This window comes from Pelophylax lessonae, assembly GCF_965119305.1.
Source record: "Pelophylax lessonae genome assembly, chromosome: 4".
Classification (NCBI taxonomy): domain Eukaryota; kingdom Metazoa; phylum Chordata; class Amphibia; order Anura; family Ranidae; genus Pelophylax; species Pelophylax lessonae.
The window spans coordinates 671,196,172-671,219,290 of record NC_138771.1 but is presented as its reverse complement, the minus strand read 5'-3'; the positions used below and the strand labels follow the sequence as shown (position 1 = coordinate 671,219,290).

General features: G+C 43.2%; 1 protein-coding gene and 1 pseudogene across 2 annotated transcripts in view; one reads left to right on the top strand and one right to left on the bottom strand.

Annotated features, from left to right (window-relative positions):
- Positions 1-1,941: 1,941 nt before the first annotated feature.
- LOC309554231 (C-reactive protein-like) overlaps positions 1,942-23,119 on the bottom strand; it is a 342,461-nt pseudogene continuing 321,283 nt past the window's right edge. The window contains exon 3 of the transcript XR_014226197.1: positions 1,942-2,593. The product of XR_014226197.1 is annotated as a C-reactive protein-like (transcript). The remainder of the gene's footprint in view (positions 2,594-23,119) is intronic.
- LOC309554208 (E3 ubiquitin/ISG15 ligase TRIM25-like) lies at positions 6,515-8,094 on the top strand (the record flags this gene model as incomplete). The annotated part of the gene is made up of 1 exon (XM_082255842.1): positions 6,515-8,094. The coding sequence occupies exon 1, from the start codon at positions 6,526-6,528 to the stop codon at positions 8,092-8,094; it is 1,569 nt and encodes a 522-aa protein (XP_082111968.1). The 5' UTR covers positions 6,515-6,525.

Below are 23,119 nucleotides of genomic sequence, written 5' to 3'. Positions count from 1 at the left end.
AACGGGCATTTTTCAAGGATTAAGTCCCAAATGTAATTAGTTAGGCCTAAAGGAGTATCCCACTCATTCCCTTCTCCCATCCCCCTTTTCTACAATAAAAAACACAAAACAAAGATGCCGGAGTCGTCCATGTCTCAGTTCTCACACCCAGAGTCTCAGCTCACATGGGCTGGAGAGGTAACCGGTAACAATGGCAGACCCACATCAGGCCACAGGCCTGGAAAACCTGCTACATACAGAAAGAATGCAGCTTCTATATTGCTTCTATGTATATATTTTATTTCAGATGGTTTATGTTACTATTTTTTTTATTGTTTTGAACAAAATTATAAAATTACAAGAGAGAAATATTGTTAGTATTAAAGAAAAAAAAATGCATTCAAAATCTTGTTTACAATTTCCATGTGTTTTAGGTATAAGCTACGAGACCCTCCATTCCCTTCACCAATCATTGCCATTGTCAACTCTCATTGTTGAACCACAAAACAAATTAACACATCGAGAATGTAAAGGTGCCAAGGTGCCATCACAATCAATAATTACCCAAAAATATTTCCAAAAGTTTGTATTAAAAAAAATTGTATTTCTCCATACTATACTTTTTAAGTAGTCAATGTTTTAAAATGTAAAACGAATTAACCACTTGCCAACCGCTTAATATATATATATATATAGCGGCAGAGTGGCTCCTACAGGCAAAACCACGTATGGGTACGTTGGTCGCCTGGTGGCAGCTAGGCCAGATCGTCAGTGGGGAAGCCGATGCGTGTGTCAGGCGGCTCCGATTATCACCTGACAACCGCGATCGCTCCCCGCTGACAGAGAAGGACGGTCGGCTGTTGTAAACACAGCTGACTATCCTTTTCCCTGGAATGATCACAGAGCTCATGTGATCCTTCTATATAGGATCACATGTCTCTCTGGTCATCTCAGAAGCCACGCCCCCCACAGTTATAATCACTCCCCTAGGCTTACATTTAACCCCTTGATCACCTATACTGTTAACCCCTTCCCTGCCAGTGTCATTATTACAGTAACAGTGCATATTTTTAGCACTGATTACTGTAGTAAGGTCACTGGTCCCCCCCAAAAGTGTGTCAAAAATGTCAGGGGTCCGATCTGTCCGCCGCAATGTCGCAGTCCCGCAAAAAATCGCAGATTGCCGCCATTACTAGTAAAAAAAACAACAACAAAAATGACATAAATCTTTCCCGTAGTTAGTAGACGTGATAACCAATCAAAGTACGCTTATTGCGATTTTTTTTTTTTTTACCAAAAATATGTAGCAGAAAACAAATTGGCCTAAAATGTTAAAAAATTTTGATTTTTAAATTTTTTTTTTGAGAATGTCATATAGCAGAATGTGAAAAATATTGTTTTTTTTTTTTTTTTTTCAAAATTGTCGCTCTTTTTTTGTTTATAGTGCAAAAAATAAAAATGGCACAGGTGATCAAATACCACCAAAAGGGGAAAAAAGGACATCAACTTTATTTGGGTGCAGCGTCGCACAACCGAGCAATTGTCCGTTAAAGGAACGCAGTGCCGAATCGCAAAATAGGGCCTGGTCATTAAGTGGGCAAATCCTTCCGGTCTTAATGTGGTTAATAAGTAATATTTTTTTAGAAATATTTTGGGATAATTATTTACCATGAAGGTAGGCATTGGCACCTTTAACCCATTTGCTTCATTTCCATGTTTCCCAGGCTCCACGCTCCCATTGAGTTGAGATTATAAAATTATAAAACAATCAGGACTATTATGTTACCAATGAGAAACAAAAAAACTCCAATGATTTGGAATCCTGTTTACAATTTTTAGTTTTAGTTACACAATGGGAACATTGATTCCTTGATTGTTTGATCTACACTTATTGTCATTGTCACCCTTCATGGGTGATGGGGATGACAAATCATTGTTATCACTGTAATTCAGAAGCAGCAGTTGGGGCGTCTTAAAAAAAAACAAAGTGTATACAATGAGCTCATTCACTTTCACTGAAATTTGGACTGGACAAGAACTTCCCCTTTAATTTCATAGTATAGAGATATCCAATTAATGACATTTCCATTGTGTCCACCAGAGATGACTTTATGGATTTCTTCCGGAGTCAGGACATAATCCCACATGTGGACGTCACTTATTTCACCAACCAATGACTGCTTAGCGTCAAACCCTCCACCAAAAGAATCTTGTTCCTGCCCCAGAACAAGGCTGGTTTCTGCTGCGATAGAAGACCCTTTCATGGAGACTCTTCTGGGGTAGAGTTTCCCATTGACTATAAGTTGGACCACTCCAGTATTGGAGTCCCAGGTCACACAGATATGCCTCCAGTCCAAAGACTCTGAGTCTGTCTTAAAACTAATGACTTCCTGGTTGATATATACGGAACAAATGTCTGGAGGCTGTAAGTAGATGAGAAAGGCATTGTCCTTCCCGGGAGTAGCAAGAGAGAAGGGAGTATAGGGGCGGGAAAGGTCGGTATAAGAACGTAGACAGACGCTGACTTCCTTCAATGGCTCTGTAATTGTAGGTCTTAGAATGACATGATCTGTGTCGGTTTCTTTGGGGAAGACGAAGACTTTACCCTCCAAGTCTAGGGAAGAAAACAGACAAAACTTATTACTGGTACAGATTTAGATGCTGAACAATAAATTCATAAATTATTTTTACATACTAAAACAAATGTATGTTGACCACCTTTTATGCCACATCCTGAAATAAGTACTGAAAAAAAGAAAAACATGACCCCATCCTGGCATAGGAGGACTCTACTGGCATAGATATGAGACCAAATATCGCTAGTAAAGGGTATCACAAAATATATTTATTTGAAGACATTTAAAGGATGCTTATTCAGAACTCACTGTACACTCCAACATGCATCTCAGGACAGGCATATATCTCTTGTGCTTCTATTACATGTGCTCTGAGATGGCTGCTCTACCTCTTGACCCTTGTCATCACTCCTGGGTGGAGCCAGCCTTAAAGTGACAGTACATGTGGAACCCTTCAGGTATAACATAGTCAACATTCCAACACTGTTTACTTGACCAATAACACTAACCTCCAATCCAAGACGTGTTCATATTTGAAATAGTGGAGAGAGATGAGAACCCCTGGCAGGTGTTTACTGGCGTCTGTGCCACCTGTGTAGTTATTATAAATATTAAAGCCTGCTAGGTATCTTATGGTGTATGCAGTGGCGGCTGGTCATACAGGGTGCAGGGGCACCGCCCCCCCTATCTATGCATCTGGCCCCCTAATCTACATGCGGGGCGCCGGACGCATTGAGTTCAATCGGGCTTTTTTTTTTTTTTTAGCCATGTGATTAGAGCCACAGGATTTCACAGGTTACAAAAAATGGTGGGCTCGGGGTGCAGAGCAGTGCACCCCCAGGCCACCCAGTTGTGTGACAATAGTGAATGAAAATTCGCTATTGTCACACGGATCCAACTCCAGGCCAATCAGGAAGCGGGTTTTGAGACACGTTTCCCGATTGGCCGAAAGGAGAAGCCATGCCATTGGGCATGGAGGAGGAGGGAGGAGACGTAGAAGACGGGGAAGAAGCTGAAGCTTCTGCTGCCGCCTGCTGCTGCTGCATCCAGGCAGGGTGAGTGAGGGGGGGGGATCCTGTCTGTCTGTCTGTCTTGGCTCTCCTCTCTCCCTGTGATCTGGGGGGATTATGGTGTGCGGCCTGGTGTAGTCCGGGGGGGTGTGGTGCGGTCGGTCTGCCACCCCCCCCCCCCGGCCCATGGAGCACCAGCCGCCACTGGGTGTATGTATTTTTCAGAATATTAACATCTTTGATGGGAATCATGGCACGTACCCTGGGAAGTCTGTGGTGATGGGCTGTCTTGCGTCACAGGTGTGTATTCATATCTTAGCGTAAATGATTTATAGTTTGTGTAAGTTGGGACAAAATTTCGAACTTCACTCCTGATCTAGAAAAGACTGAAAGAAAAACTCAAGCTAGCGTGCAGTAAGATGTGATTGTCATGATGAAATGGCTTATCCATTGATGTCATTTTACAGGAGTGGTACTGCTTGCGGTTGAAGCTGGTAGAAACCCACCTTCATGATCTCCACTTATCTTCATTTGTGGCAAGTGGATATTTTTGGAGGCACAAGGCCAGAATTGGCCTTGATCATCAACATGAACACCCTAGCACATCAGAAAAGTGGCTTGGAAGCTGAGGAGCTAGGCTGTGAGATTAGTGAATTAGGCTCCGAGTCACAGAATCATATGAGACTCCTGAACAGTTACTGAGTCACAGAATCATGAGCCTCAGTTAGAACACAGTACACTGAAAGAACCAAAGAATCACGAGTCACCACCAGTAGAACAATACAGTAAATGAATGATCAGGTAGCAGCAGTGATAAGGTACAGACAGACTATTAGTTCACACCATAGAAACGCAGTCCAGTTCCTTTTTTCCCCCTCTTTTTTCTTAACATTAAATAAGGACATGTGCGTTCCAGTGCGTTTTTGGTGGGTTTAGGTGCGTTCCAGTGCATCTTTGATGTGTTTTAAAGCGATCAAGTTCAGGAAAAATCCAGCATGTTCTACTTTTTTTTCTGGAACTGGAACGCACTGGTGTGAACTATACCGCTGAAAACCATATAACCTACTTTCCATGCGTTTTTTGATGCAGAAACAAAAACACTGGACTGCATGTGGTGTGAATTGGCCCTTAAAAAGCGAGTTATTGTTTTTTTTTTTAGTTAATTAAACAGTAAAGAAACCATTATAGGACACTGCAATAGTTATCACACAGAGCATCCAATTGATTGCAACCCCAATCATAATGATTAAAAAGGAAGGAAAGGGTTAAATACTCCATAGGTGATGATTTAAAAATCCAGTACAGGACATCAGTTTAGAATTAACCACCTCCCGCCCGCCCTATTAGCAAATGACGGCGGGAATGTGGTTGCATTATCCTGACTGGACGTTATATGACGGCGGCAGGATAATGTGCTCTGCGCGCCCCCGGGGCGCGTGAAGAGCGGCGATCGGTGATGCGGCGTGTCACACTGACACACCGCATCTCCGATCTCGGCTGTCACGGCTGGTCACATAGTACACAGGAAGAGCCATTGATCGGCTTTCCTCAGTACGTGCCTGACAGGCACGAGTAAATGGGCGCCTATCTGCGGCTCTCCTGACAGGGGGGGTAGGCACTGGTAATCAGATCATTGATTACCAGTACAGACCCTCGGGAGGGGGAGGGGTGTGCCACTAGAACCACCAGGGATGCCCACCCATGACCCCAGGGATGCCCACCCATGACCCCAGGGATGCCCACTATGGCTACCAGGGATGGCAATCAGGGCTCAGGGAGCCCCCAGTGCCCTCACCATCAGTGCTGCCCACCAGTGCCCTCTCCAACAGTGCTGCCCACCAGTGCCCATCATTGCCATCTATCAGTGCCGCCCACCAGTGCCCATTATTGCCCACCAGTGCCACCTATCAGTGCCCATCAGTGCTGCCCGTCAGTGCCCACCAGTGCCACCTATCAGTGACCATCAGTGCCCACCAATGCCATCTATCAGTGCCCATCAGTGCCGCCTATCAATGCCGCCTATCAGTGCCCAGCAGTGCCACCTATCAGTGCCGCATATCACTACCATCCCATCAGGGCCACCCCACCAGTGCCACCCCATCAGTGCAGCCTCATAAGTGCTCATCAGTGCAGGAAAAAATGTATTTATTTACAAAATTGTATAACATAAACAAAATAACTTTTTTTTTTCAAACTTTTCGATCTTTTTTTTTATTTGTTTAGCAAAAAAGAAAAAAACTTGCGGTGATCAAATACCACCAAAAGAAAGCTCTATTTGTGGGGGGAAAATGATGTGAATTTGGTTTAGGCACAGTGTTGCATGACCGCGCAATTGTCATTCAAAATGCAACAGCGCTAAAAGCTAAAAATTGGCCTGGGCAGGAAGAGGTGAAAGTGCCCGGTATTGAAGTGGTTAACAATGAATTGTATTTCTAGAATTGTCGCTCTCACTCTGACATTTATGGCGACACCTAACATGTGACGCAATCATCGCTTATGTACACGTGCACGCCCTACGCACGCTTATTCACATGCAGATATCGGGGTTAGTGGGGATCCTTTTAGTTTTTATTATCACTTTTTTATTTTATTTTCTTTTTACTTAGCAAGGATCTGCCAACCTTCTGTGAATCGCAGTCTTCTGATCACATCCTATAATAAGGTGGAGTCAGATCCGGAGTTTCGGGTCTCTTACTTGTCAGCCGACTCAGCAAGTGAACCGAAGAATCCATTCATGAATCCGTTCATTTCAATGAGTAGTTCCAAATGAACCGATTCACATAAAAGATCCAAACTTCCCGTCTATACTGAAAAATAATCTTCTTCCATCTGTTCTCTGATCTCCGTGTCCTATATTACTCATCCAGCCTCACCCTGTGTAGGAGGAGGTCACCCCTCCCCCACTGCATTCCTCTCCGGTCTCAGAGACTTTCAGTTTCGTTTCTCTTCTGCTGTCAGCGATGGCGTCTGCAGATCTGAGAGCTGAGCTGGAATGTTCCGTCTGTCTGAACATTTATACAGATCCTGTAACCCTGAGATGTGGACACAACTTCTGCCGGGTCTGTATTGATGGTGTGCTGGATACACAGGGGGGGTCTGGAGGATATTCCTGTCCTGAATGCAGAGAGAAGTTTCCGGATCGTCCTGCACTGCAGAAGAACATGAAACTACGTAACATAGCAGAGACTTTCCTGTCTGCTCAGCCAGGTCAGGAGAAAACTGGGGTCTTCTGTACTTACTGTGTGGACTCTCCTGTACCTGCTGTTAGATCCTGTCTACACTGTGAGGCCTATCTGTGTGAGAAACACCTGAGAGTCCACAAAAAGTCCCCAGAACACATCTTATGTGACCCCACCTTGTCCATGGAGAGCAGGAAATGCTCCGTCCATAAGAAGATCCTGGAGTATTACTGCACTGAGGATGAGACCTGTGTCTGTAAGTTTTGTGTGACTGGAGAACATCGGGGACACCAGGTGGATATAAAGGATGAGGCTTCTGAGAAGAAGAAGAAGACACTGAGGAATGTTCTGCAGAAACTTCTGACAAAGAGAGAGGAGACGGAGGAAAGAGTCCAGAGTCTGGAGGAGCACAGGAGGAAAGTAGAAGAAGAAGCAGCTGGTGACACCGAGAGAGTCACTGCCCTGTTTAGAGATCTCAGGAGACATCTGGAAGACCTGGAGAAGAGAGTCCTGAGGGAGATCTCCGGGAGGGCAGAGCGGATCTCCATCTCCATCCGGGATCTGGAAATAAAGAAGGAGGAGCTGTCCAGGAAGATGGTGGACATTGAGGAGCTGTGTAACATGACGGATCCACTGACTGTCTTACAGGAATCAGACACAGGTGACTTGTGTGATACTGAGGATGGAGATAATGAGGACAGAGAGAGACATGAGGAACTCCTCCATGATGGAGGGGGTCTGGGTGTGGCGGGGGTCTTACACACAGGTTTATCTGATATAATAAGAGAGGTAAATGTATATTTCTATATACAGGGAGCTGCAGACATATTACTGGATGGAAACACCGCTCATAATTATCTACAGATATCAGATGACAGGAAAACTGTATCCAGGTCAGATAGGAACCAGAATCACCCAGAAACATCAGAGAGATTCCAGTATTGTCCTCAGGTGATGAGCAGTCAGAGTTTCTCCTCAGGGAGACATTACTGGGATGTGGATGTCGGGGGGTCAGAGAGATGGAGAGTCGGGATTTGTTACCCCAGTATAGACAGGAGAGGGGAGGAGTCAGAGATTGGATATAATAAGAAGTCCTGGGGATTGGTCAGGTATAATAATCAGTATTTGGTGATACATGACAGTGATTGGACCCTCTTACCCCCCAATCTCTCCAGTAACAGAGTCAGGATAGATCTGGATTATGAGGCCGGGCGGATCTCCTTTTATGATCTGTGTGATCCGATCCGACACCTCCACACCTTCACCACCACCTTCACTGAGCCCCTCCATGCTGGATTATATGTATGGAGAGGTTGTATAAAGATATGTGGGGGGAGGGGGGAGATGTGAGAACTCATTTAATATTCATCCAATAGTATATAGAAGTGGGTGTGGCTTCCTGCAAGTTTTTCTACTATAAATAAATGTGAGATTTCTTACTGATCGCTGTGATTGGGTAGAATATCTGTCCAAATAGTGGAGTACCAGGAACATGTTCCTATTGGTCAGTGAGAAATCTATCTATCTATCTATCTATCTATCTATCTATCTATCTATCTATCTATCTATCTATCTATCTATCTATCTATCTATCTATCTATCTATCTATCTATCTATCTATCTATCTATCTATCTATCTATCTATCTATCTATCTATCTATCTATCTATCTATCTATCTATCTATCTATCTATCTATCTATCTATCTATCTATCTATCTATCTATCTATCTATCTATCTATCTATCTATCTATCTATCTATCTATCTATCTATCTATCTATCTATCTATCTATCTATCTATCTATCTATCTATCTATCTATCTATCTATCTATCTATCTATCTATCTATCTATCTATCTATCTATCTATCTATCTATCTATCTATCTATCTATCTATCTATCTATCGACAATCTTATATAATACATTTTCTGTCATTTTTAAGCAGAAAGTTATCATAGTGTGTAACATCATCTATCTCCTCCTCCTGCCCCTCCCCTTCCTCTCTGTTCCTCTCCTTCCTTTTTGCTCCCCTCTCCCCCCATGTGGTCCCTCTGTTTGGGGGGGCACCAAGATCGGACATATATGGGGGTATAGTCACTGTGGTGGGATAGGATGAGGTCCCCTCCTCTCTCTCTCCTCTCTCCTCTCTGCCCTTCCGTCTCCTCTTTGCTCCTCCCCCACATGTGGTCCCTCTTTGTGTGGGGGGGGGGATAGGACACCATGAGCATACATAGAGGGTGGGGTGTGGTCACTGTGGTGGGATAGGATGAGGTCCCCTCTGCTCCCTCTCCTCCCTCCTCTCTGCCCCTCCCCCTCCTCTGTCTCCTCCCTCCTCTCTGCCCCTCCCCCTCATCTCTCCTCCTCCATACAATTTTTATACTACAAAGAGATGGTAATAAATGTAACAATCTGAGAGGAAATATATGAAGAAGTCTTCTAGAGATTTACTACTGAAAGGAGAAATGTGATCAGAGAGCCCAGACTGTTTTTAGGTGGAGTGGGTCAGGATTAGATCCCCTGTCAGGTTTTTCTTCTATCCGAGACTCCATTAGAGAGATTTCCCCTCACTTCCTGTCCCGGTGACAACATTTATCTAGACAGGAAATGAGGAGAACTCTCCAACAGGAAGACAGACTGAAATAAGAATTCTATGTTTAGTATAGTAAGGAAGGGGAAGGATTGGAGCCCCTGTCAGATTTTATATGTCTGTGTCCCTGTTATAGATTCCCCTCCATCCTTGTCCCGTTGTCACCAGGACAGGAAGTGAGAGGAAATCTCTCTAAGGCTGGGTTCATACTTGTGTGATCATTGCTGTGCAGATCACAGCCATGTCTGTGCGATGCGAATTCAGTAATACAAACTGTGTGTCTGAAATCGCATTCACACCAAAATAGCGCAGGACCCTATTTTTTGGTCTGCACTGGAATCGGATCACATGGGTGTTCACACTTATGCAATCCGATTCCTGCACCATCTCAGCGTTCACAGATCGGGGGTGTCATTAACTTTACATTGACACCCGCAGCGGTTCACAGATGTCAGTGAGAAGTGCTGGCGATTCAGGTGTGATGTGGGAACCCGCATAGGAATGGCGCTGGTTCCCGCATCGCATGAGTGTGACTGAGCCTGAGGCTCCATCCACATCTCTGTAGTTTGCTTTTGAGAGTTTCTGCAGTGCTTTTTTGCGGCTTTTTTTTTTTTTTTTTTCTCCGTAATTTGCTTTTTGCCTTTTTTATGCTTTTTTTTTGGAAAATTTGTTGTTGGGCAGATTTAACCACTTGTTGCCCGCACTAGGTGGCTACAGAAAGACGGCTACAGCGTTGCCTTAAAATACCGGGAGGGCGTACATGGACGTCCCCCCATTCTCACGCTGGCCATGCGTCCCAGCTGATCACTGATTGGGTAAAGGGCCAATCACAGCGAGTCCTTTACCACATGGGCCAATGACAGCTGATCACAGGAGTAAACAGGAGGCGGTCATCGGCTTTTTATTTCATCACCCTGTCAGCATGAGAAAAGAAGAAAGCCATTACCCGGCTTCTGTTAGAGGGACATTGGTCCCCTTAATGCCCTCCAGTGCCATCTATCAGTGCCCATCAGTGCTGCTATGCAGTGCCCCTTAGTGCCACCTATCAGTGCCAATCAGTGCCCTCCAGTGCTGGTAATCAGTTTTCTCCAGTGCCATCTATCAGTGCCCATCAGTACTGCTATTCAGTGCTCTACAGTGCAATCTATCAGTGCCCATCAGTGCTGCCAATCAGTGCCCTCCAGTGCCATCTATTAGTGCCCATCAGTACTGCTAATCAGTGCCAATTAGTGCCATCTATCAGTGCTGCTAACCAGTGCCCTCCAGTGCAATCCAGCAGTGCCCATCAGTGCTGCCAATCAGTGCCCTCCAGTGCCATCTATTAGTGCCCATCAGTACTGCTAGTCAGTGCTCTCCAGTGCCATCTATCAGTGCCCATCAGTACTGCTAATCAGTGCCCTCCAGTGCCATCTATCAGTGCCCATCAGTACTGCTAATCAGTGCCCTCCAGTGCCATCTATTAATGCCAATCAGTGCTGCTAATCAGTGCCCTCTTTTTTTTTAATGTTAGGTCTTTTTTTGTTTGTTTAGCACACAAATCGGTCACATTGCCAGGAATCTGGATAATATAACCTTGTCTGGGGCCCCAAGTATGTCCCATTACTATGGAAACCTATATGTGTCACACTATTTTAGTGTCCCAAAATTCAGAGACCTTAAAGAGACCTCGTCATTTACTCACTTAGAGCAGTCACAGCCCCTCCCCCCCAACCCACTTCTATCCACTTTCATAGCTCCCCCATCAATCCATATCAGAGCCCTGAGTCCTCACCCGGGTAAGATACATGGTGGGTTATGTTCTATCTATCTATCTATCTATCTATCTATCTATCTATCTATCTATCTATCTATCTATCTATCTATCTATCTATCTATCTATCTATCTATCTATCTATCTATCTATCTATCTATCTATCTATCTATCTATCTATCTATCTATCTATCTATCTATCTATCTATCTATCAGATTATAATTTGTAAACGGTCTGATTCCTTATTATTGATACATTTACAATGAGTTTATTCTATTGATGATTTTATTGTGTGAAGAAATAGAAATGAATAATAGATCTACAAATAGATAGAAAGAGATGAAAATCAGAAAAATCTCGGAGGAAACATATGAAGAAATGATCCCGAGATTTACTAATGAAAGAAAAAAATGAGATTTATAACTTATATAATGATATCACTATAATAATGTATGATTACTAGAACTGCAATGTGTCCCCAATATAATGTGTCCCCATAGAACCGGATCACTAATAGATTTCTAAGGGATCACTTTTATAATGGATCCTAATACAATGTGTCCCCATAGACTGGATCACCAACAGAATTCTATTGGATCACTTTTATAATGGATCCTAATATAACCTGTCTCCATAGAATGGATCACCAATAGAATTGTATTGGATCACTTGTATAATGGATCCTAATATAACGTGTCTCCATAGAATGGATCACCAACAGAATTCTATTGGATCACTTTTATAATGGATCCTAATATAACGTGTCTCCATAGAATGGATCACCAATAGAATTCTATTGGTTTGCTTTTATAATGGATCCTAATATAACGTGTCCCCATAGAATGGATCAGCAACAGAATTCTATTGGATCACTTTTATAATGGATCCTAATATAACGTGTCTCCATAGAATGGATCACCAATAAAATTGTATTGGTTCACTTTTATAATGGAGTCTAATAAAATGTGTCCCCATACAATTCTAAGGGATCACTTTTATAATGGATCCTAATAAAATGTGTCCCCATAGAATAAATCACCAATAGAATTCTGTGGGATCACTTTCATAAAGGATCCTAATATAATGTGTCCCCATGGAATAGATCTCCAATAGAATTATATTGGATCACTTTTATAATGGATCCTAATAAAATGTGTCCCCATAGAATGGATCACAATATAATTCTATTGGTTCACTTTTATAATGGATCCTAATATAATGTGTCCTCATAGAATGGATCACCAATATAATTCTATTGGATCACTTTTATAATGGATGCTAATATAACGTGTCTCCATAGAATGGATCACCCATCGAATTCTATTGGATCTCTTTTATAATGGATCCTAATATAACGTGTCTCCATAGAATGGATCACCAATAAAATTGTATTGGTTCACTTTTATAATGGATCCTAATAAAATGTGTCCCCGTAGAATGGATCACCAATAGAATTCTGTGGGATCACTTTTATAAAGGATCCTAATATAATGTGTCCCCATGGAATAGATCTCCAATAGAATTATATTGGATCACTTTTATAATGGATGCTAATATAACGTGTCTCCATAGAATGGATCACCCATCGAATTCTATTGGATCACTTTTAGAATGGATCCTAATATAATGTGTCTCCATAGAATGGATCACCAATATAATTCTAAGGGATCACTTTTATAATGGATCCTAATATAACGTATCATTGTGATGTTGTATCTTATAATCACTATATGTGTCCTGGTGATGGAGGAGGAATTAGGAGAGGAAATGTTAATGTGAAATAAAGATTCTTCTCTATGAAACCATTATTATTATTATTATTATTATTATTATTATTATTATTATTATTATTATTGTTATTATTATTGTTATTATTATTATTATTATTGTTATTATTATTATTATTATTATTGTTATTATTATTATTATTATTATTGTTATTGTTATTATTATTATTATTATTATTATTATTATTATTATTATTATTGTTATTATTATTATTATTATTATTATTATTGTTATTATTATTATTATTATTCAGGATTTATAAAGCGCCGTCAGTTTACACAGCACTTTACAAGTTGAGGGCAGACATTACAATTACAGTATAATACAGGAGATATCAGAGGGCCCTGCTCATTAGAGCTTACAATCTAAGAGGGAGGGTGAAGAGATACAAGAGGTAATACCTGTGGGGGATGGGCTGCTGGAGAAAATAAAAGTACACTTGTTAGGTGGGGGCATGAGAGGTATCTCTGAAGAGATGAGTTTTCAGGGTTCGTCTGAAAGTTAACAGAGTAGGAGATAGTTGGACAGATTGGGGTAGAGCATTCCAGAGGATGGGAGAGACTCTGGAGGAGTCTTGGAGGTGAGCATGGGAAGAGGTGAAGAGAGAGCTACAGGAGGTCCTGGGAGGAAGGAAGAGAAGGATTTGGTTGGTATTTTGGGACCAGATTAGTGATGTAACTGGGGGAAGAGTTGCGGGTGGCTTTGTAAGTTTTATTGTTAGTATTTTGAATTGAATTTGTTGGGTGAGTGGCAGCCAGTGGAGGGGTTGGCAGAGAGGGGTAGCAGACACTGAGCGGTTGGTAAGGTGGATGAGTCTGGTAGAAAAATGGCGCCCGCTCGTGGAATGGTGACAAACATTGGTACTTAAAAATCTCCATAGGTGACATTTTAAAAATATCTACAGGTTACCAGTTTAGAGTTACAGAGGAGGTCTATGGCTCAAATTATTTCTCTCGCTCCAACGATCGCAGGGATACCTCACATGTGTGGTTTGAACACCGTTTACATATGTGGGCGGGACTTGCGTATACATTCGCTTCTGCATGCGAGCTAACGGGGACGGGGCGCTCTCATTTTTTTTCCTATTTATTTTATCTATAATTTTTTATTTTTGCAGTTTAAAAAAAAAAATTTTGATCACTTTTATTCCTATTATGAGGAATGTAAACATTCCTTGTAACAGAAATAATCAGGACAGGTCCTCTTTATTAATGTGAGATCTGGGGGTCATAAAGACCTCACACCTCACACCTCACATCTACACTAAAAAAAAAGAAAAAGAAGAAGAAAAAGAGTCTTTTTTTTTCAATCGGCTCTTTAAATCGGTTGCTAGGAGATGATGTTTGACGTCACTCTGGTCCTCCAAGACCATAGAGTGGAGTGGGGGGCCATCTTGCCCTCACTCAACTTCCTGCCTGTGTGGAGTGCAGACCGGCTTGTTTTCCCCGCTGCCGGCGGGTCCGGTAAGTGGGGAAAGTGACTGGGAAGCACTCTGGGGGGGGGGGGCACCTCTTCCGCCGCACCATAAGGATGATCCCGCGGTGAATCCGCCGCTGACACCACCCTGATGTGAAAGAAGACCGCCCGCTGGTTCAAAAAATACCGGGGTTATGGCAGCTATCTGCTATCTGCTGTCTGCTGCCATAACCCCGGGATTTAACGTCAAAGTACCGGCATAAATCAACGGTGGGCGCTCCGGAAGTGGTTAAATAAGGACGCGTGCGTTCCAGTGCGTTTTTGGTGCGTTCCAGTGCGTTTTTTACGTGTTTAAATGTGTTCAAGTTCAGGAAAAATGCAGCATGTTCTACTTTTTTTTCTAGAACTGTAAGCACAGGTGTGAACTATGCCGTTGAAAACCATATAGCCTACTTTCCATGCGTTTTTGATGCAGAAACAAACGCACTGGACTGCATGTGGTGTGAATTGGCCCTTAACTGGTTCCCGACCGGCCGCCGCCTATTTACTGCAGCAATGTGGCTCTGCTGCGCAAATAGGTCTACATCGGTCGCGAGCAGGCAGCTAGGGGGCGAGCGTGCACCGCGCCGGCGGCGCGCTTCCAACCCCACTCGGCAGCGGGAAAGCTGATGCAGAGGGCAGGCAGCTCCGTTTGCCGCCTGACCCCCGCGATCGTTCCCCGCTAAGAGAGAAGGATGGTCGGATGTTGTAAACACAGCTGACCGTTCTTCTGCCTGCAATGACCACAGAGATCATGTGATCCTTCTATGTAGGATCGCATGTCTCTATGGTTATCTAACAAGCCACGCCCCCCACAGTTAGAATCACTCCCCTAGGCTCACATTTAACCCCTTGATCACCCACAATGTTAACCCCTTCCCTGCCAGTGTCATTATTACAGTAACAGTGCATATGTATAGCACTGATTACTGTAGTGGACAGATTACTGGGTGGGGCTGGGGAAGACCCAGCTGTCATGGTACACGTGGGTACCAATGACATAGGCAGAGGAAGACGGAGAGTCCTAAATGATTTCAGGGACTTAGGCGCTAAGTTGAGGACTAGGACCTCCAAGGTAGTATTTTCAGAAATACTACCTGTACCTCGAGCCACACCAGAGAGGCAGCGGGAGATTAGGGAAGTTAACGAGTGGCTGAGGAGCTGGTGTAGTAAGGAGGGTTTTGGGTTCCTGGAGAACTGGGCCGACTTCTCAGTCGGTCACCGGCTCTTTGGTAGGGACGGATTGCACCTAAATGGGGTGGGTGCAGCCGTACTGGGTGCAAGGATGGCCAAAAAGTTAGAGGGGCTTTTAAACTAGGGAATGGGGGGGAGGGTACAGATGTAGAATTAGCCAGTGGAAAGCAAGTTTCAGAGGGCAGAAATGGGGGCACTAGCGGTAGGGTGTTCGGAGCTCCTAAACCCAGGGTGGGTACGGGGAAAAATCAAGAGAGCAGCCTAAAAACCTCAAATGAGGATAAATGTAACCGATCAAAATTAAGAGGTTTGTATACCAATGACAGAAGCCTGGCCAACAAGATGGGAGAGCTGGAGCTGCTGATGTTTGAGGAGGACTTAGATTTTGTGGGGATAACTGAGACTTGGTTTGACAGCTCTCATGACTGGATGGCGACCATTCAGGGGTATTCCCTTTATCGCAGAGATAGAGAAGGTAAAAAAGGGGGAGGGGTATGTCTGTATATTAAGAACAGTATACAGGTAAATATGAGGGATGATATTAATAATGGAGCTATGGATGAGGCAGAATCCCTATGAGTAGAGCTTCAAAGGGAAGGCACGGCGGGGAAGGTAATATTGGGCGTATGCTATAGGCCCCCCAACCAGAGGGAGGAGGGTGAGGCGGACCTCATGTTACAGATAGGATTGGCAGCAAGGATGGGAAATGTCATTATAATGGGGGACTTTAATTATCCAGATATAGACTGGGCAGAAGGAACCGCGCACTCAGCCAAGGCTAGGCAGTTCCTAAATGTTTTGCAGGACAATTTCATGGGTCAGATGGTGAATGCACCGACAAGAAACAATGCGGTACTTGACCTACTGATTACCAACAATACAGACCTGCTCACGGATATAGAAATACGGGACAACTTAGGAAACAGTGACCATAGGTCAATAAGTTTCAGTATTTATTACAGTAATAGGAAGCTGAGGGGTAATATAAGGACCTTGAATTTCAAAAGAGCCAATTTCCCTAAACTGCGCTTGCAGCTAGAAAATATCAATTGGGATAGAACCCTGGGAACAAAGAACACGGAGGAAAAATGGGAGTGCTTCAAGAGCATACTAAACAGGGGGATTGGCCAGTGCATTCCAAAGGGAAATAAATTTAAAAGAGCAAAAATAAACCCTGGGTGGCTAAACTCCAACATAAAAATGTATATTAGAGCTAAAGAAAAGGCCTTCAAAAAATACAAGACTGAGGGGTCATTGGCAGCATTTAAGCACTACAAAGAGTGCAATAAGAAATGTAAAGATGAAATCAGGGTGGCTAAAATAGAACACGAGAGACATATAGCGGAGGAGAGTAAAAAGAACCCCAAGAAGTTCTTTAGGTATATAAACAGTAAGAAAGCGAGGCCAGAACACATTGGCCCCATAAAAGATGATAAAGGAAATATGGCCACTGAGGACAGAGAAAAGGCGGAAGTGTTAAATAATTTCTTTTCTTCAGTCTTCACAAAATAATCGGGGGGCTACACGAACCCAGCTTGTAAGGCCGAACTAAATAACACACCTCAGGAAGTGCTGCCATGGTTAACAGAAGATAGACTTAGAGCTAAACTAGAGAAACTTAACATAAATAAATCCCCGGGACCGGATGGCTTGCACCCGAGGGTTCTTAATGAGCTCAGCCAGGTGATTGCCAGACCATTATTCTTGATCTTTAAGGATAGTTTACAGACGGGTATGGTGCCAGCTGATTGGAAAAAAGCCAACGTGGTACCAATATTTAAGAAGGGGCCGAGATATATCCCGGGTAACTATAGGCCGGTCAGCCTAACATCTGTAGTCTGCAAAATTTTGGAGGGGACGTTAAGGGACCACATACAAGACTTTAGTAATGAAAACGGTATTATAAGTAGTAATCAGCATGGATTCATGAAAAATCGTTCGTGCCAAACCAATCTATTAACCTTCTACGATGAAGTGAGCTGCCACCTAGATAAAGGAAAGCCTGTGGATGTGGTGTATCTGGACTTTGCAAAGGCCTTTGACACCGTTCCCCACAAACGATTACTGTACAAACTAAGGAAGGTAGGTATGGACCATAAGGTGAGTACCTGGATAGAGAACTGGCTCCAGGGGAGAGTACAGAGGGTGGTGATTAATGGGGAGTACTCTGATTGGGCGGGTGTGGAAAGTGGGGTCCCCCAGGGTTCTGTCCTGGGACCAATCCTGTTTAATTTGTTCATAAATGATCTAGAGAAGGGAATATCTAGTACAATCTCAGTATTTGCAGATGATACTAAACTAAGCATGCCAATATCTTCTATGCAGGATGTGGAAACCTTACAAGCGGACCTGAACAAAATAATGGGGTGGGCAACTACATGGCAGATGAGGTTTAATGTTGATAAATGTAAAGTAATGCACTTGGGGGCCAGAAACCAGAAAGCAAGCTACTCACTAGGGGGGTAACCTCTGGGTGAGTCTAGGATGGAACAGGACTTAGGGGTACTGGTAGACAACAGGCTTGGCAGTGGCATGCAATGCCAAGCCGCTGCAAGCAAAGCCAACAGAATACTGGGATGTATAAAAAAGGGGATTCACTCCAGAAATAAAGAGATTATTCTCCCACTCTACAAGACTCTGGTCCGGCCACATCTGGAGTATGCTGTCCAGTTCTGGGCACCGGTCCTCAGGAAGGATGTGCTGGAGCTGGAGAAAGTCCAGAGAAGGGCAACAAAAATAATTAGGGAAATGGAGGACATCAGCTATGAGGAAAGACTACAAGCACTGAACTTATTCTCTCTGGAGAAGAGACGATTGAGGGGGGATATGATATCAATGTACAAATACTGTACTGGTGACCCTAGCATAAGGAACAAACTATTCAGAGAAAGGGAATACAATAAGACACGTGGCCACTCACTAAAACTAGAGGAAAGGCGGTTTAACCTTAAAGTGCGTAAGGGGTTCTTCACTGTAAGAGCGGTAAGGATGTGGAATTCTCTTCCACAAGCAGTCGTATCAGCAGGGAGCATTGATAGTTTCAAAAAACTATTAGATGGACACCTTAAAGACCACAACATACAGGGGTATACAATGTACAACATACAGGGGTATACAATGTACAACATACAGGGGTATACAATGTGTGGTTAACAGCAAACACACACACACATCATAGGTTGAACTGGATGGACTGATGTCTTTTTTCAGCCTCACTAACTATGTAACTATGTAGTAATAATGTCACTGGTCCTCCAAAAGTGTCAAAAATGTCAGTTAGGGGTCCGATCTGTCCGCCACAATGTCGCAGTTCTGCTAAAAATTGCAGATCGCCACCATTACTAGTAAAAAAAACAATAAAAATGACATAAATCTTTCCCGTAGTTAGTTAACGCGATAACTTTTGTGCAAACCAATCAAAATATGGTATTGTGATTTCTGCTACATATTTTTGATAAAAAAAAAAACAAATTTGCCTAAAATGTTAAAAAATTTAGATTTTTACATTTTTTTTCATTTCATATAAAAAATGTGAAAAATATTGTTATTTTTTCAAAATTGTCGCTCTTTTTTTGTTTATAGCGCAAAAAATAAAAATCGCAGAGGTGATCAAATACCACCAAAAGAAAGCTCTGTTTGTGGGGAAAAAAAAGGACATCAATTTTATTTGGGTACAGTGTTGCATGACTGCGCAATTGTCCGTTAAAATAACGCAGCGCCGAATCGAAAATATGGCCTGGTCAGGAAGGGGGTAAAATCTTCCGGTCTTAAAGTGGATAAAAATACGCTCATCGAGAATTTATTTGTCAAAGACATGTAGCTAAATACATTTTGGCCTAAATATATGACAAAAATTGAACATATTGGATATTTTTTAACTGTCAAAGTAGAAAATGTACATTTTTTCGCAAAATTGTCGCTATTTTTTTATTAATATCGCAAAAAATGAAAAGCGCAGAGGTGATCAAATACCACCAAAAGAAAGCTCTGTTTGTAGGGAAAAAAAAGGATGTAAATTTAGTTTGGGTATGGCGTTGCATGACCGCGCAATTGTCAGTTAAAATCACGCAGTGCCGAGTTGCAAAAAGTGACCTGGAAGTAAAGCAGGAAAATCCTCCGGGGCTAAAGTGGTTAAACAGTAAAGAAACCATTATAGGACACTGCGATAGTTATCACATAGAACATCCAAGTGATTGCACATGAACATGAAACTACGTAACATAGCAGAGACTTTCTTGTCTGCTCAAGAGGAGTTCGGGGTCTTCTGTACTTATTACTTAATACTCACTGTGTGGACTCTCCTGTACCTGCTGTTAGATCCTGTCTACACTGTGAGCACTTATTTCCATATTGAGCACCCCCACCATTTCTGAATCCCTGGAATCCACTTCCTCCTGACATTTTTTTCCCTCCTCTCTATTTTGGAACTTATTTACACCTGATTGTGTATTTGTGGCACTATTTATATTTTATATATTTTTATTTTTTATATATTTTTTTGAACTTTTTACGCAAGTTGCTGGGACATTGCATATGATCTGATTTTTTATAATTTGATTCACCTAATTTAAATATTGCTATATAACCTCTGATCACTAGCAGATGTATGCACTTGAATAAGAGCACTGTAATTTAACAATATTTAATTTATTTATTTATTTATGCAACAATGTATCACCTTATTTATTGAATTTATAAGTGTGTTTTATAAGTGGCTCAGTTTTACACATTTGGTTGTTACACACAGAATTTATTTATTTTTGTGACACTTATTTTGGAATAACTTTATACACTTTTACTTTCACAAAAATATTTAACAATTTTCAACACTCTTTATATTTTTAATTATTCACTGTATATCACTTTTTACTTTGTGTATTTAATATTTCAACACATTTTACTCTATTTATTACACAATATAAATTGACCCACCAATATATTTATATTCCCTATTTCCTATTTCAGACAGCGCCACTTACCTCCACTCCCCCCATATTTGTTAAATATAGCTTGCTATATTTTGAGGTAGGCTGCAGTCATATATTTAATTTTTTCCATTAGCGCGGAAACCCTTTACCATCTAAATCAATCAAAGACTCATTGGTACATAGCCAGTATTCTCCTATGGAATTGTCCAGAGGGGGGACTACAGCAAGAATGGGAACGTTTCAATGTGGCAACTGTGACCAATGTCCATGGGTAAGGGAGGGTAATACCCTCCCCCTCCCTAGCGGTGGTATCTTGAAAGCTTGATCATTTACCAACTGTCAAACGGAGGGAGTAGTTTATATTGCCAACTGCCAATGCAGCGCTTTTTATGTTGGCAAAACCAAGAGAAAACTTGCAAAAAGAATTCAAGACCACCTCTATTATTTGGACGCAGGCTTGCTATATACACCAGTTTGTAAACATGTGGGTCTTAATCATGGTTATGACCCCAACTTTATCCGATTCTCGGTTCTTGAAGTCATCCCCAGGAATCCCCGAGGGGGTGACTTCGACAACCGAATTTTGCAGAAAGAAGTGAAGTAGATTTTCAGCCTACAGGCGACATCTTGGCCTGGGCTGAATACCGCCATGTCCTTTAAGCCCTTTTTGTTTTTTTTTTTAACAAAAAAGTTTTATTAGAAAAGCAGCGCAACAATACAGTAGTGTAGCCAACAAGGTACATTATCCAAAACAATAAGGAAATAGTAGCAGCATAAAACAATAATCCGTGCACAGATACAGGCAAGGTATACAATCAACAAAGTTAACCCACGATACTAGCCTGGAGTGATAGACATATACAGTACAGGAGACACAACATTATCCAAATCCCAGATCCAGATAGATTCAGGGGCCCTGTGGGAGGAGGAGGCGCGGGGTCAGGGGACTAAGGGAGGGGACACCACCACCGTGCCCCACCTCCCAAGCCCACTAGGGGAAATAGAACCAAAGCAACACCCAGGGGCATGAAGGGACAGAACAACACCCCTGCCACCAAGCCCTATCCCAACAGAACTAAAGGCGTATAGACCGCGCCCCCAGCCACTTGTCCCAGATCTTTCCAAACTTCTGTAGGCACTGACGGCCCATGTAGGTCAGTTTATAAAGTGGAAGGGCAGAGTCGACCAGCGCCCGCCAATGGGCGACCGTCGGAGGAGCGGATCCCCTCCAATGTTGCAGTAGGGTTTTCCTGGCATAAAACGACAAGTAAAACAATAACAGTTTCATATATTTAGCCTGAGTCATCAAACCACCCAGCCCCAAAAGAAGTATCCTAGGGTCAAGGGGGACCTGGACCTCCACCACCGCACTCATCTCGGGCACCACCCCCCTCCAGTACTCATGAATTTCGGGACAGTCCCATACCACATGAAAGAAAGTTCCAACCGCCTGCTGACACTTATAACACAACTCTGAATGCTCAGGGTAAATCCTGGCCAGGCGCTGGGGAGTGTAATACGCCCTGTGCAGAAATTTTAGCTGGATAAACCTATCCCTAGCCGAGATCATCGTGGGCAAGTACTGCCTAATCCCCATTCCCCAGTCCTCCTCAATAAGTGTAGGAACATCCTGACACCAGCATTCAAACAGGGAGGGATCTCCATCAGATTGACCACACGTAAGGCAAAGATAGATTGAAGACAAGATCTTGTCCGCATTACGCGTGGTCAAGAATCTCTCCACCTGATTCGGGGCAACAGTGACCGCCATCGGAAATTGTGCCTGCACCGCATGTCTCAACTGCAGGTACCGAAACAACATGCGGGACGGAAAGCCAAATTTCTCTTGCAGTTCCGGGAAGGATAGCAAGGTGCCTGCCGGCATGATATGTTGCAGTTTGATCACCCCATGTCCTGCCCAGACACTGGGATCCGGGATAGACCTGAGGTGAGACAAGTTCGGGTTTCCCCACAAGGGAGTATGGGGTGAGACCGTCCCCCCCTCCCCCGCTGCCACCAGCATCTGCTCCCACACCCGTACCACCGTACACATCGACGGCGTCGCCTGAGCAGCCGCACTCCGTCCCCTATAAACCAGGTTAGAGAGGGCCACGTAGGAGCCCAAAATGGCAGCCTCGAGGGTGACAGCCGGATTAGAGCGAGGCTGGGCAAACCACCACCTCACCGTAACCAGAACTGCCTCCCCAGTAGTATTTCTTAAAGCAGGGCAACGCCAGACCCCCCGAGGAAAGTGGTAGCTGGAGTTTCCACCTGGCTATACAAGGCACCACCCCCGCCCATATAAAGGAGGAGAGGACACCATCCAATCGGCGAAAAAATGATGCAGGGACAGGAATCTGGGTGTTTCTAAAGATATAGAGGAACTTAGGAGAAAAACCATCTTTATCAAATTCACGCGGCCTACCGGCGTCAAGGGTAGCCTCCGCCATACCTGACATTTGTTCACCAATTGTTGGAATACAGGTTCCAAATTGTCCACAAGGTAATGCGATAGATCCGTGCGCACCATTACCCCAAGGTATCTAAACTGGTCAATCCACTGCAATGGTATATCCGCCGGGGGAGGGGGAGTAGCAGCCGTGAGGGGCAGTACACTAGACTTAGACCAATTTCTCCGAACCCCCGAGAACACCCCGTGTCTGTCAATAAT